Source organism: Gymnogyps californianus, chromosome 12 (genome assembly GCF_018139145.2).
Source record: "Gymnogyps californianus isolate 813 chromosome 12, ASM1813914v2, whole genome shotgun sequence".
Classification (NCBI taxonomy): Eukaryota; Metazoa; Chordata; class Aves; order Accipitriformes; family Cathartidae; genus Gymnogyps; species Gymnogyps californianus.
In genome coordinates this window covers 9,140-23,446 of record NC_059482.1, presented here as the reverse complement: position 1 = coordinate 23,446, position 14,307 = coordinate 9,140, and the positions used below count along the sequence as shown (strand labels likewise).

At 42.7% G+C, this 14,307-nt stretch overlaps 1 protein-coding gene across 5 annotated transcripts; it reads left to right on the top strand.

The window, feature by feature from the left end:
• The first annotated feature begins 12 nt into the window (after positions 1-12).
• LOC127021212 (carbohydrate sulfotransferase 5-like) lies at positions 13-13,977 on the top strand. Of its 5 annotated transcripts, none has more exons than XM_050904181.1 (2): positions 13-80; positions 12,747-13,977. In XM_050904181.1, the coding sequence occupies exons 1-2, from the start codon at positions 13-15 to the stop codon at positions 13,954-13,956; spliced, it is 1,278 nt and encodes a 425-aa protein (XP_050760138.1). In that variant the 3' UTR covers positions 13,957-13,977. The 5 variants fall into 5 exon arrangements, with proteins under 5 accessions (XP_050760138.1, XP_050760140.1, XP_050760143.1 ...); XM_050904183.1 differs by lacking the exon at positions 13-80 and adding an exon at positions 2,320-2,513; XM_050904186.1 differs by lacking the exon at positions 13-80 and adding an exon at positions 2,431-2,539.
• The last annotated feature ends 330 nt before the right edge of the window (positions 13,978-14,307 follow it).

Here is a 14,307-nt window from a genome sequence, read left to right as displayed (position 1 = left end):
CACTTTAAAGAAATGCAGTTCAAAAACAGATACCTGCTTTTATTCTCTACACACTTTTTACTTCGGAAGATCAGACCTTTGTAAGTATGTTCCAAGTATGTTCTGTTCGTGCTTCCTTTTTAAAATACATGTTCATTCATCTGTTTCTCTGGGAACACTGCTTTGGGACTGAAAATGTTAATATTTTTGACAGTTAAAGAAGAACCTAGTTATTTTTTTTCAACTGGAACACGCTTCAAAAACCAGCAGAAAGCAATGAGACTGCATTTGCATGATCTTAATTTTGCTAAACCTTGAAGACTGAAAATAATATGCTAACAGTCACAACATAAGCTGTTTTTACTGTCTTGTAAATTAATTCACTGCTGAGTTAGAGTTCTGTCGAGCTATTTGTACGTGGATTTATGTGCCCTGTGAAAGGAAAGAATATAAGGAATGTGAAAAAATGTATAGATGAGTTAAGGTCAGAGCCACACTTCTGTAACTGTGGCTACACATGCTCACCGATTTAGTTATTAAATTGGATGATGGATAAATTCAAGGTTGATGTGAGAAACGGGGTTGTGGGTGTCTGCAAGGTTTGCACAGTCATTTACTATTGGCATTATTACTGTAGCACTAGACCATTAATTGTGAATTGGGAATAGTAAAACAGAGAAGCCTGGTATTTGTTTAAAGAAAACTAACAAAAAAACTACCAGAGAAGCCTCAGAGTTCCAAAGCAAGTGAATAATTACTTTCAGAACTTAAATGATAACTTAGAACAGATAAAAAGTAAATCAATTACAACCACCTGGTGAGCACTGAAAGACTATGTTCCTCATTCTTGCTGGGGGTGGTGGTGGTAGGGAAGATTACTTAATTTTATTTTCTCTTTCTGGGCTTACTTTTTATGCCAGACAAGCTTAAAAGGGAAAACAACAAAATTCCCATTATGTTTTCAGTTTTGTAGTTAAGATTTAATTCTAGCAAAGCAGTGTTATGGCAGGAGACAGTCTAAAACAATTCTACATGCTAGTTAACAAAATTCTAAGTGTCTTTGGTTCTCTTGAACTCTTAAGACGTGGTGCAGCTATGAAATGCGAAAGAGCAACTTGTACAGCAGTACCCCACCTTTTGGCCATTGTCCTCTAGAATTCAATATCCTGGCAGTTTGGAGACCTGCCTATGCCTTTTTCTTTTCTCCTTCTCAAAACGGCCAGCTTCTTTTTGAACTTCTGTTTAAGCTTATTTTAAACTTTGTAGTCTTGCAGCTTGCATTTCTCCCAAGTTTTACATGCTGGATGGACTCCAGCCTATTCTTCAATGCAAGTGAAACATTAATGTGAGGAGCCATGTCTTGGTTATTGAACACACTTTTGTGCTTGTGAAACTTATGTACTTACATGTGAATTGTAAATTATATACAGCAAATGCTCCTTGCAATAGATATTTTGGTTTGAAATCTCCAGTTTTGCTCTTTGAAGTCTGCATCTGGCAGCCTAGGATTACTGATAATTGGCTTTGTATCAGAGTGCACAGAGTCAAAGCAACTGCGTACTGCTTTTTAGTGTTTCTAGGCACTACACAGGATGAACAAAGGGCCCTGTGAGCTTGTTTCCCCAATATCTCAGATGTACATCTGGTCTGCTGTAGTCCCAGCTCTTCTCCCTTGCAGTGGTGATAGTGCTTGTGTGACTGCATGAGTTAATTCAGGGAGTTCCTTATGGTGAAGATCATCTTTACCAAATACGCTCACTTTTTCAGACAAGTCAGTTCCCTGAATGAACTTGGTATGTGTCTGCACAAGCATTAGGGTGGGCATAAGCAAGGGATAGAAATCTCTGGAGAGGCCATAGAACCCCATTTTAAGGGTTTGAGCTATTGTACTCCCACAAAAATGGAATGTGTAAAATGTTCAGCTTCAGTCCTCCAAGCTGAACAGAAGCCTGCTTAAGGTAGCAACTGGCACGTGAAAGAGGCTAATGCCAGAAAACAATAATAATACTGGGAGACTCCATTATCCCTATCTCACTTTTCTCTCCTATTGTATCCTTCCACATTAAGTTATGACAAATGACGCTGCTCAGAGCAACAGTTCAGTGAATGCACGTGAGATAAGAAATGGTGAATAGGTCTGGTTCAGGAAATACAGAGAAAAATTTCCTTATGTTCTATTTTCCTTTAGAAGGAGAAAGCTGGAAAAAATCCTCTGCAGTAATTTAAGAGGAGAACTATTTAAGTTAAAAGGAGGAAATCAAGAAGTGTTAATTGCTTGTAGGTGGCATGTAACTATTTAGTATGACCTGAAGCAATCCCTCAGTTTCTTTTGAAAGAGGCATGTTTCACGACTGGGACTAGTAAGTGAATGCAGTGTAAAAGGAGCAGTAAAGGCAGGTGTGACTACAGCAGGGAAAAAAACCTGTTTGTGATACCTCTGTTGTGCTAACTTCCTGGATCACTTTTATACTGACCATAGTTCTTGGTTCATCGTTCTGACTCCTTTTTCAAGCTTCGAGAGGCATTCTACTTCTGTAAGTAACCAAGCAATAGAAAAAAGGTAGGTAAGCTTTTACAGCTGTAGCAATAAACTGAAGTATAAGGAAAAAATGTACCTGAGATTCCACTGCAACTAGCATTAAAGGAGCTTTAGGAAGGAGGAGTCTTTCTCGGAAGGCTCTCTGTAAGGACTCTTCCCTTTAGCTTGCCAAGCAGCAGGAAATAAAAAGACAGACATACTGCTGCAGTCCACCACAGTGCTCCTACACAGATTTTCTGTGTACGCGTATGCCAGAGAGCAATCTAAATGCTGTTCATTGAGGAAGGACACACAGGCATGTTAGGGCTGATCACATTTCTCTTAAGTGGCTGTGTAAGGAAGAACTAGCTGGTTAAAAGTCCTGTGCCTAAATACAAGTGAGAATGTGGACGTGTAAGAGCCATGCTTCAGCAGTTTTTTAAGGGGTGATGCTAGGATGAAAGAAACCACCGCCATGCTTATTTCTTACCTAGCCAAGCAGCCTGTGTGTGGGGGTAGGACCTTTCCGTTCTCCCTGCGGGCTGGATGCGGCCGCGCCGAGCGCGGCCCTGTGGGGCTGCGGCTGGGCCGGGGGCGGGCCGTGGGGCTGGCCGGAGTGGGGGGAGGAGGAGGAGGAGGAGAAGGTGGCGGTGGCGCCAGCAGCAGCAGCAGCAGCAGCGCGGCGGGCGGTTGCGGCAGGCGGGCCCGGGGGGCTGGTGAGCGCAGCGGAGGAGAGGCCGCGGGGCGCGGGCCGGACGGGGCAGGCTGCTGGGAGATGCAGCGGGCCGCCGACGCTGCAACGGGACGGCTCCGGTGAGGCTGCCGGGACCCGACGGGCCGGGCGGCGTCCGCCTGCGGTGCAGCATCCGAGCGGTGGGCGGGCGTTTGCAGTAGGCTCTCGGCATCTGCTGGCGGCGGGGCGGGCACGGCTGCCCCGCCGAGCCGGTCCCGCTCGAGCGGCCGGGTGCTGAGCGGTGCGGCGGGGCGGGGCGAGCGGGCAGGCCGGCCGCCTCTGCCAGGCTGCGCCTTTGCCCGGGGATGCTCCGGGTGCGGGGCGGATCGGCTCCTTCCCGGGCTCCTCCCGCTGCCCCGGCGCCTCGGCCACGTCTGAAAGCGGCTCATTGTCTCTGTAGGCAGCTCGGATCCGCGGCGGTGCCGGAAGGCAGCGGGAAGGTACGGGCAGGCCGGGGCGGGGGGGGGTGTCCCACAGGGCTCCTCGTCCCGGTCGGCGAGCCGGGCAATGACAGACTTTTTTTTTTTTTTCCGGTATCTACGAGCGGTGTTTATAATGACTTGCACTGCGTTTCAGGAGATGTTTTTAAGCCGTTCGCACGCGCCCCTGCTCGTGCTGGTGGAGTAGCGGTAATAGCGGCGGTGCCGATGTCGCACGGTGCCGCGCTGGGCGTTGCTTGAGGTGTAGTCACTTGTTGACAGAGGTAAAGCGGTTGAAAATCAGCCTTTTTTAGTTCTTTCGCCCCCTCGCCCCCGAGAACATTGCTGACTCGGGTTAAGGTGGTTTTGTTTGCTGGAGTTAGATGGTGAGATCAGGTGCTTTAGAGAACATTTCCCGTCATCCCGGGAAATCCCTCCCCATTTTTCTGCTGTGTTCAGCCTCTGTTTCTAGGTGAAAGTGACATACTGGACGAAAGAATTTGTCGTTATTTCTTACTTGCAGCGGTTGCTTCCGTGGGGCACGCAGGGCACACCTCAGCCTGTTTGTCCTCAGGCTGTCTGACTTTCAGGACGCTATTGTACCGTGCAGGCAAAGTCTCAAATAACTGAGTAGCATTAAGTCACTTGGGAGTGTCTCTTTGTCACCTCAGTTTTGCCATCCTTAAAAATAGTAGAAATTCGTAACAAAATTTGCAACTGAGCAGACCTCATTTCTTGAACACCGGTAATTCTAGTAGCTGAAAACACTTGGTGATCTTCAGCTGCATTTCATGGAGAAATAGGTGTTGTAGGGCTGTGCTTCGACAAAGCCATTTGTTCAGGCTGGACAACTTTATCTAACGCCAAACAATATTGTCCTGGTTTCAGCTGGGATAGAGTTAATTCTCTTCCTACTAGCTGGTATAGTGTTGTGTTTTGGATTTAGTATGAGAATAATGTTGATAACACACTGATGTTTTTAATTGTTGCTAAGTAGTGTTTATACTAAGTCAAGGATTTTTCAGCTTCTCATGCCCAGCCAGCAAGAAGGCTGGACGGGCATAAGAAAGGACACAGCCAGGACAGCTGACCCAAACTGGCCAAAGGGATATTCCATACCATATGACGTCATGCCCAGTATATAAACTGGGGGGAGTTGGCCAGGAGAGGCAGATTGCTGCTCGGGAACTAACTGGGCATGGGTTGGCAAGTGGTGAGCAATTGCATTGTGCATCGCTTGTTTTGTATATTCTAATTCTTTTAGTATTATTATTGTCATTTTAGTATTAGTATTAGTATTATCATTATTTTTCCTTCCTTTTCTGTCCTGTTAAACTGTCTTTATCTCAACCCATGAGTTGTTCCCCCCCCCCCCCCCATTCTCTCCCCCATCCCACTGGGTGGGGGGACTGAACGAGCGGCTGCGTGGTGCTTAGTTGCCGGCTGGTGTTAAACCACGACAAATATAAAGAAAAAAAAAAAGCCCAGTGCCTTTATTTAAAATAGTTTTTATGATCGTACCATGGAATTTGTGGTATGTTTCATTGTATTATAAAGTATTTAAGCCTGATGATTACCTGTAAGCAATTCTTCCAATCTCATTTTCCACTAGATTGTAAAAGGAAGTATGTTTTCAAAGGCTAAATTAACACTATCAGCTGAAAAATGCTAATATAATGTCAGAATTCAAAATGTCTGCTTACAGTACATTTACTGTAATTTTATTATTTCTGTTGGAGTTTCACTGTTGTATTAAAAAAATTAAGCAGGCTTCTTAATACTTTCAACTATTTAGCAATGATCAGCTATTGCAAAGACACTTAATTCTTCTTGAAGTACCAGTGGTTACAGAAGGCACCCTCCAAACTAACTTTTTCTTTCCCCATTCGAAGACCAATCTGCATATTGTTGGCGATACGGTAAGCTTTTGCCGTGTGAGGATGTGTCATTTCTAGCTGTGGAAGAACACTGGAAAGTGACGTTTTGTCAGCTGGGTGTTCTATAGCAAGAATTACTGGTAATATTATTGTGCATTTTTCTTGGACCAGCTTTGTCACGTTCCTGTGTTTCACTTTTTTGAGCAGCAAACTGTGTTTCTAATGTTAGCTCATAGAAGCCATTCTGGTGGTGGTTGCATTGGTGCAGTGTCTTATAGGTGAAGTATGTAGTGAGTAAACTTCTCCATAAGGTATAGTAGACCTTCAGGTAACCTTTGCTCAGTTTATCACGTCATGCACAAACATTTTTGTATTCTGTAAAATGCATGATGACATTTACCATTCTCATTCTTTTCACGGTCAGTACTGAGGTGTTCTGGTGAATTATTCAGCTCATATTGATTGCTCTGAAAGTCAGCATTTAGTGTATCACAAGCATACAGGACAAAATCATTTTTGGCTAGCAAAAGGTTGAGCACATATTATAGCATTAGCTATTTTATTTTTCAGTGGAAGAGATCAAGCTGGGAAATGAATCCGTAGTTTTGCATTTTGTGGAAGTTGAAGTAATTTCTGTGTAATCTGTAAAGACTTTGGCTTTAAAAGTGCTGCATAAACTGTTTTAAATGAAAGTATGCTGAAAATTTTCTCAGACACAAAATGGCCAGGGAAGACTTTGACAAAGACAGCTAAGATTCAGTTGCTCAGAAGTCCTTTTAGGGGAGCAGGTACTTGTAGTTCTTCTCTCAGTTGTTTTGCCTTATTCCAGCCAGATTTTTCAGTCTTCCTGCAACAGACCCAGACCTGTTTGTTCTGAGGGAGTCTTTCATCCCAGCCTTTTGTCCCAAGCTCAAAGAGAGCCCATGTTTCTTTACAGCTCTAATGTGAGGCACTTTCTCTCTGTCTTTCTACAGTCTTTTTAGTATCCCAGAAAAAAATGAGCCGCATAATAGGAGGGTCTTTTTTTTTTTTTTTTTTTTTTTTTAGCGATTAAGTTATTTTTTGTTAATTTACTAGATCTCTTCAGGTTGAATTCTGTACTGAAAGGAAGTTTACTGAGCAATTGTTCTCCTTTTGGTGCTGACCTGCAAAGATCTGATTACTTGATTCCAACATGACTTATGTGACAAACAAAAGTCCCTGAAAGCAAGAGCTAAATGATCATCCACTGCACAATTTGTTTCTTTCCTCCTCCATTCTTTTCTACCATTCTAGGTCTGAAAAGTGGTGTTTAGAAAACAAGCTTTCTGGGATCAATACTACTGCTCACTGTATTGTTACACTGCCAGGTAAAACTGAATAGCTTTCTGTAATGTATCTAGTCTCTTGGCAAGCAATGGCAGATGTTAGTGGCCCTACAGCTCAGCATTCTATCAGAGCCAGTTTGAGTGATGAAGATGATCATTGCTCTGTTGGCCAGTTTGTATAATTAATTTCCTTTGCACAATATGTAAGAATAGTTATTCTGGGGCAGACCCAGGGTTCGTCTAGTCCAGGATCTTATTTCCATTAGTAGCTGTTAGCGGACAAGCCCAGTGACAGAGTTTGACTCAGTACTGTCAACTAAAGCATACGTGCAGATGCTTTTCAGATCACATCTTGAACATTTGCATTGGCTTGTGAAGAGATGATTCTGTCTCAAGAATTTGTTAGAATTAGACTTTTGATTATTCTGCTGTTTGCCAGAGCTCTTCCTGAAGAAATAGTATCACAAAAGAAGTAATACTACTGTCACAGAAAAGGAATGACATTGTAACTGTTATTAAAATAATTTATGCTTAGCGGTATTCATTATGTACAAAAGCATGTATTGTGGTACCACCAAGTATTGCGATACTTCAGACGTCTCAGCTGAGAGATGTGAAAGGTGTTGGAGTGCTCTGTGCTGCAATTTGATGTCCCTCACGGTCTGTTTTTCAGCCTTTTGTAGCTCCCTTGCCACTTCTGGTCAGTCTGATTTCATGAGTGGATGGAGGTGCTTGCTAGAGGGTTTTGTCACTGAGATGGCAGCTGAAGTGGCAGTAATGTTAGGACATCTGGCCCCTCTGGTGCGGCTCTCTTTTCTCCCCCCATGTTTTTAGTCAGCAGGCCTGCTCTAGTCAGGCAGATGCAGCCACAAGAAAGCACTGCTGTGAAGCAAAGAAGGAAGAAAGGAGGCAGGAACAAGCCCCTTTTTAGCTCTCCTGAGAGGAGCTTGGGATAGGCAGGTAGTGCCGCTGAGCTGTAGGCGGAGGAGGAGGTGGGCACTGGCAAAAAGAGAGGCGAGGCAATGCAAAGCAAGTCACAGACTAGTGTTTCACCTAGTAGCTAATGAAGTTTTGGCATATTGCCTTTCTGTGCTGAAAGAGCGAGCTTGCCTAGCAGCACCCTCTGGTGAGTCCTGCAATGGAATAAGTAGAGGATCAGGAGGAGCATCCTGTATCACAAGGTCCTGTCCCTCACGATTAAGGCAATGATATCATGTAATCTATTCAGTAGATTTATAAATATATATATATATGTGTATATATATATTCAGCAACTTTATGAGAAGGTGATTCTTCAGGGTATTCAAGAGCTGTTTTCTGCATCAGCTTACATTTGTCAAATGTAAGGGCTTGGTGGTTTATAAAGTTGCACATTAAAGGGGTCTAAGTTTAATCCAGGCTGAAAGCACCTTAACTGCAGAATGCAATTGCAAACGGTAAAAGGGTATTTACATGCAAATAGAATTACACGTGCTCAATGTGAGAAATGCAGAAACGAAAGGCACTGTTTACAGAGAAAATCCAGTGAACTGGATGTGTATTTGGCCTCATGCACTGGAAACTGCCCGAGAGAATACTCTTACAGATGTGCATTTTGTTGTGTATTTGTTCATTTCTTTGTGGTGTCTGCATGCGTACATATTCCTTAGAAACATCCCAACTTTCCCAAAAGGGTGGAAAATGAATCTTAAATACTGAAAATGGGTATCTGCTTAGTGCTTTACTTTGATATTGTGCTTTTTATTGCAGTTTATATCATACTGAAGAGCAGGGAAATACTTTAGCTACAGTCATTTTACATGTTATTTGTAGTGCTTATGACTAGTTCAGACACAAATTATGGACTAATACTCATGTTAGCTGGTTTTTCGTTGGCACAGTATTGTGTGCAACAGTACTTGGGTGGGATCAGAGCGAGGAGAGGTTCAAGAGGCAGTCAAGGCAGAAATGAATTTAAAAAACTGGCTTTTGGTTTGAGCATCTGCGTGTTTTTATTCCTCACTCCCCCACCCCTCGCCAGTAACATATAAAGAACAGTTAGTGTTTGCATTTCTGCAGAGTGATCTTGGTTAGAGTGGAGCAGCAGTTCTGTGTAGCTAAGAGTAGAAACCTATTCTTTAAAAAGCAACATTGGGTCTCTAAAAGCTATGTAATGGGTTAGACTGTGAGGAGCTGCAGAATGCTGTCTTAGTGCAGAAAATAGCTAACGTTTTGCAGACAAAAAGATTTGAGGTAGTTATGGATGGCTAGCTTTCAGGCATAGAATCTGTTTCAGGAAAACTCCTTGAACTAGCAAATGCAACTGCTCTTCCACTTTTGCCTAGATTCTTTCATCACCTCTGTTTGGTGAAGTGTCAGTGCAGGCTGCTGGATTGCTGATAATGCTCACAGCATAGAGAAACTCGTAGATGCTTCTGGTGACATAACATGCAAAAATTCAGTATTTGAACAAGGCAAGTTTTATCTGTAAAGAATGGCCATGCTGAGTTAAACCAAAGGTTTATCTATCTGCTCTTGTGCCTGACAGTAGCAAGTAGTAGATTGCTAGGGAAAAAGTTAAATAATACAGGAAACGTGATTGCTCCTAGTATACCTCCCAGATGCAGGCAGATACCTCGGGCCATCTACAGTGTAGGGAATTGCTAAGCCACCGGCTGTAGCCTCATCTTTGCATTTAACAGTCCTTGAGAGGCTCTTCTTCCATTAATTACTTTCAGTCGATGTAATCATGTGTTGAACTCTTGTATACTCTTGCTACCACAGTATTTTGAGGCAGAGTTTCACATTTTTATGATGCAGTGTACAAAAAGGTTTTGTCATGAGTGATCTCCTGATTTTCCCGTTTTGAGTGGTCGTGGGAGAGTGTTTCTGCAGTTGCTCTCTCCAGGCCAGGTGTGATTTCCCTGTCCAGGGAGCCTGTCTTTCAAGCTGAGAAGTGATAGTCACTTCAGTATTCCTTTTACAGAAGTCATTGACTGTCCTTGTGCTTGATCTTCACACCTTACTGTATTCTGCTATATTGTCTTGAAGAATTATTGTGGGCAAATTAGCATGCAAATTACGATGTTCTAAAAAAAGTCATTGGTCCCATATAGAGTCAGGACTCGTTGGGATCCCAATCAGGAGATCTTGGAGCTACACCAAGGGCCCAATAATTCCATAGTTAACATTTCATGGTTTAGTGCAGTGCCAAGGTATCAGTTTATAGACCAGACTACACCCGTCATTCTTCAGTTCCCTTTAAAGTACAGCTTTCATATTGATTGTGCAGCAAAATACAAAAGCCAACGCGCAATGTATTTGGTCCACAGACACCCCGCCCTCCCCACATCCCACTGCCAAAAATTGGCGGCATATTTGTTGCTGTCCAGACACCATTGCCAGAGCAGAAAGGGGAGACTGGGCTACTTTTTCCATGCTTGTCTGCCTGGGTATATTAATAGTGATTTGAGTGAATATATTGACATCTGGGTCTTGTAAAATGTATGCTCTTTTCGTGGCTTTGAATTTGCTTATGAACCTGGCCCTGAAAAATATGGTTATTTATGAGCACTCTGTTACATTTATTATTCTGTTACTATCTTCTCAGATAGGAATATGGAAAGATAACCTAGATATCTTTTTGTCCCATTTTGCTATTTAAAAAAAAAAAAAAAGGCATCTTGAAGTGAAAACAATAAAGATAGAGAAGCTGGTGAAGTAGGGGCTTCACATCCTCGGAGGTGCTATTGCAGTCATGTGTCACGGATATGTGCACAGAGTTGATGAGAATGTGGAACCACTGGAGAAAAGGGCCTTGCCTCAATGGGCAGCACAACCACTAAATACTCGGTCATAACCATAGTTTTAGAGGTAAATAAATACTGTTGCTAAGCTACAGAAACATTGTATGGTGAAGTAGGGAACATAATAAAACAGTAAAAAGGCATTTTTAGCTGAGTAGGTATAAACTAGAGCGGATGTAAAGAGTGTACAGAACTTTGCATCCAAAGAAGAGCAACGAAGCTGGTGAAGGGTCTAGAGAACAAGTCCTGTGAGGAGTGGCTGAGGGAACTGGGATTGTTTAGTCTGGAGAAAAGGAGGCTGAGGGGAGACCTCATCGCTCTCTACAACTACCTGAAAGGAGGTTGTAGGGAGGTGGGTGTCAGTCTCTTTTCCCAAGTAACAACTGGTAGGAGGAGAGGAAATGGCCTCAAGTTGCGCCAGGAGAGGTTTAGATTGGATGTTAGCAAAAATTTCTTCACCAAAAGGGTTGTCAAGCGTTGGAACAGGCTGCCCAGGGAAGTGGTTGAGTCACCATCCCTGGAGGTATTTAAAAGAGGTGTAGATGTGGCACTTAGGGACATGGTTTAGTGGTGGACTTGGCAGCGTTGGGTTTACGGTTAGACTCAATGATCTTAAAGGTCGTTTCCAACCTAAATGATTCTGTGATTCTATGTCTTAAAAGCGAGAGATGGTACTTTGGGAGAAAAACTTCCACCAGCAAGTTAGTACCTTACTCATTTGCCTTACTCTCCTTACAAGATACTGCATGATACCAAAGGTAGATGCTTTTATTCGCTCCTTCTTCCTACTCAGCTCATATTTCTGCTGTTTTTCTTGGCTTACAAACAACAGTTTAGTAGCAAAATTGTGTTCATTTAAGATAGAAAGCATTTCTTTATATCATGAAGAGACATTTAGGCAGTGGAAGGAGCCAAAACTGCCCGTTTCTACTGTCTCTTTCATTTGACCATTTATTTCAGCTTTTGGTACTAATTGATAGTCTTTTTCATGTTTCATTAGGCTAGCACTAAGAACTTAATGCATTTATTATGTCAGATGAGTATGTATCTATATTCAGTAGTCTGCATGGTTTATTTTCAAGAGTCCAGAGTGTGTTGATGTAACAAGAAAAAAATTGTCTAAATGCAGCTAGATAGCAAATGATTATATGTAAAACTCTCGAGATGATCTTCATACACAAGGATTTTTATTTTCCTGGTACCATGCCTGCTAACGTATACTGACTGCTTACAAGTGGAATCTGCAGAAGTGAGAGCACAAAGGGGTGGGTGCCAAAAACCTCTCGTAAAAAGTTGTGAGGAGTGCATGTGGCTTGAACTTCGACTTCAAAGTAAAACAAGTTCACTTTGGGTCGACATGCCTAAAATTTTCCAGGAGTTACGTGCAGACCAGTTCTAACTCACAAATGGATAATTCCTTAAATGCAAACTCAGGGTATTCAGTCATGGGTATGTGTGCTCCAGCCCAAAGACACACGTCAGCTGCTTTTTCATTTTAACATCTGTGGCCAGATGCGGCTTCAGGTTACGAGTTTTCGCCTATCTCCTGCAATTTAGAAAATAGAGGGTTGTGCACAAGCATCAATCGGTGTAGTGCCCTACCGTCACCGCAGGGTACAGTGCTCACATTAGATAAGAAGATGATTTTTATTTCAGTAGCCACAGTTACTGATGTTCCTGTCTACTCCTTTTAAGGGATAGAAGCCCTTGTAATGTTAGACTGAAATGGAAATACAGTGGAGCGATTCAGAAAGGTTTTTTTCCCTTGACAGTATTTACCAGAATTCAAGTTGAGGGCTTTGTGTATTTTGTAGATTTTTTTTTTTTTTTTTTTTTTTTCTCCAGCAGCTGGGCTGTATCAACCCAAGGTTTCCTTCAGCATCAAAAGTTTGCTCCAAACTGATTTCTGCTGTGATCTTGCTGTCACACATTGCTTTCTTTCAGTTTCCGACACCTGTCACCTGCAGATGATCATCTCCCAGTGCCACTGATTAAGGAGGCAAATAGTGCCAAATACATGCGTATTTGAAGAAAGGTTTTACTAATGCAAGAATTTGTATTGTGTAAGTTTGATCATTGTTGTGCCACAGGAGCAATGGTTCACCAGCATTTTCCTTCTCTTTTTCAGCTTTTTTTATTGCTTTTCCTCGGTGAGAATGGCAAGAATTCGGATTCCTAGCACAATCGTTATACTTTTTATTATGGTTCAGACTGGATTCTTACTCTTCATGTATGCCCGGTACAGTAGCTTCATGCCTCAGTCTGAGGAGAAACCATCTCAAGTCCACATCCTCATTCTCTCCTCCTGGCGGTCGGGATCTTCTTTTGTCGGTCAGCTTTTCAGCCAGCACCCCAGCGTCTTCTACCTGATGGAGCCCGCATGGCACGTGTGGGTTACGATGTACCAGAACAGTGCCAAGGTCTTGCACATGGCAGTGCGGGACCTAGTCAGGTCGGTCTTTCTGTGTGACATGTCTGTGTTTGATGCTTACATGCCTTGGAAAAGAAACTTATCCGATCTTTTCCAGTGGGCAGTGAGTCGGGCCCTGTGTTCAGCTCCTGCTTGTGACTCCTTTCAGCGTACTGACATAACCAGTGAAATGGCGTGCAAGACTCTTTGTGGACGGTACCCATTCAGCAAGGTGGAGGAAGCCTGTAAAACGTACAGCCATGTTGTCATCAAGGAGGTTCGATTCTTTGACTTGAAGGTCCTCTACCCACTTCTCACTGATCCATCCCTGAATCTCAAAATTATTCACTTGGTCCGTGACCCCAGGGCAGTCGTGAAGTCACGGGAACAATCGGTCAAAGCATTAGCCCGTGACAATGGAATTGTTTTGAGTACCAACGGCACTAAAGTGGAAGACAGCAAATACAAAGTAATGCAAGAGATTTGTAGAAGTCATGTTCAGATTTATGAAACGGCTACTCTAAAACCACCTAATTTCCTTAAGGATCGCTATTTAATGATCCGTTTTGAAGATCTGGTCAGAGATCCATTATCAGAAATCTCAGAAATGTATAAATTTGCAGATCTTAGTTTGACCCCCATGCTCAAAAGCTGGATCTATAATATCACACATGGGCAGGGACCAGGGAAAAAAAAAGAAGCCTTCAAAATCACATCTCGAGATGCAGTTAGTGTTTCGCAGGCCTGGAGAAATGTTCTTTCCTTCCAGAAAATTAAGAAAATACAGGAAGTTTGCAAAGGTGCTATAAACATGCTTGGCTATCAGCTGGTGGATTCAGAAAAAGAACAAAGAGATCTGTCATTGGATTTAGTGTTGCCAAGACGGCAAAATCAATTCAGTTGGTCATCATTTAATCCAAAGCACTGAGATGTTATTTTTGAGAGATCGGGGCGGGGGGGTGGTGGGGTGGGGTGTGTAGATGGTTGAGTATTTGTCTACTGTGCAGCATATAGGTAATTTGAAAATCCTTGGCTGATGAGTTTAACTATCTTCCTGTCTGCTGTTTTTCCGTAATGGAAGGAGGTTTTTTTCTGAGTTTCTTACACCGCAAAAACAAAAAAAAAAAAAGCATGAGAAATGCTGCGAGATACTTGTCAGATTGCAAATTTACAGCTGACCTGTGCTGTTCTCAGCGTTGTTTTAAAAATATAATTTAAGTACTTTCTATTAAAAGATGAATTGTCAAAAATGTCTTTGTTCATTGATAATAGTTCACTT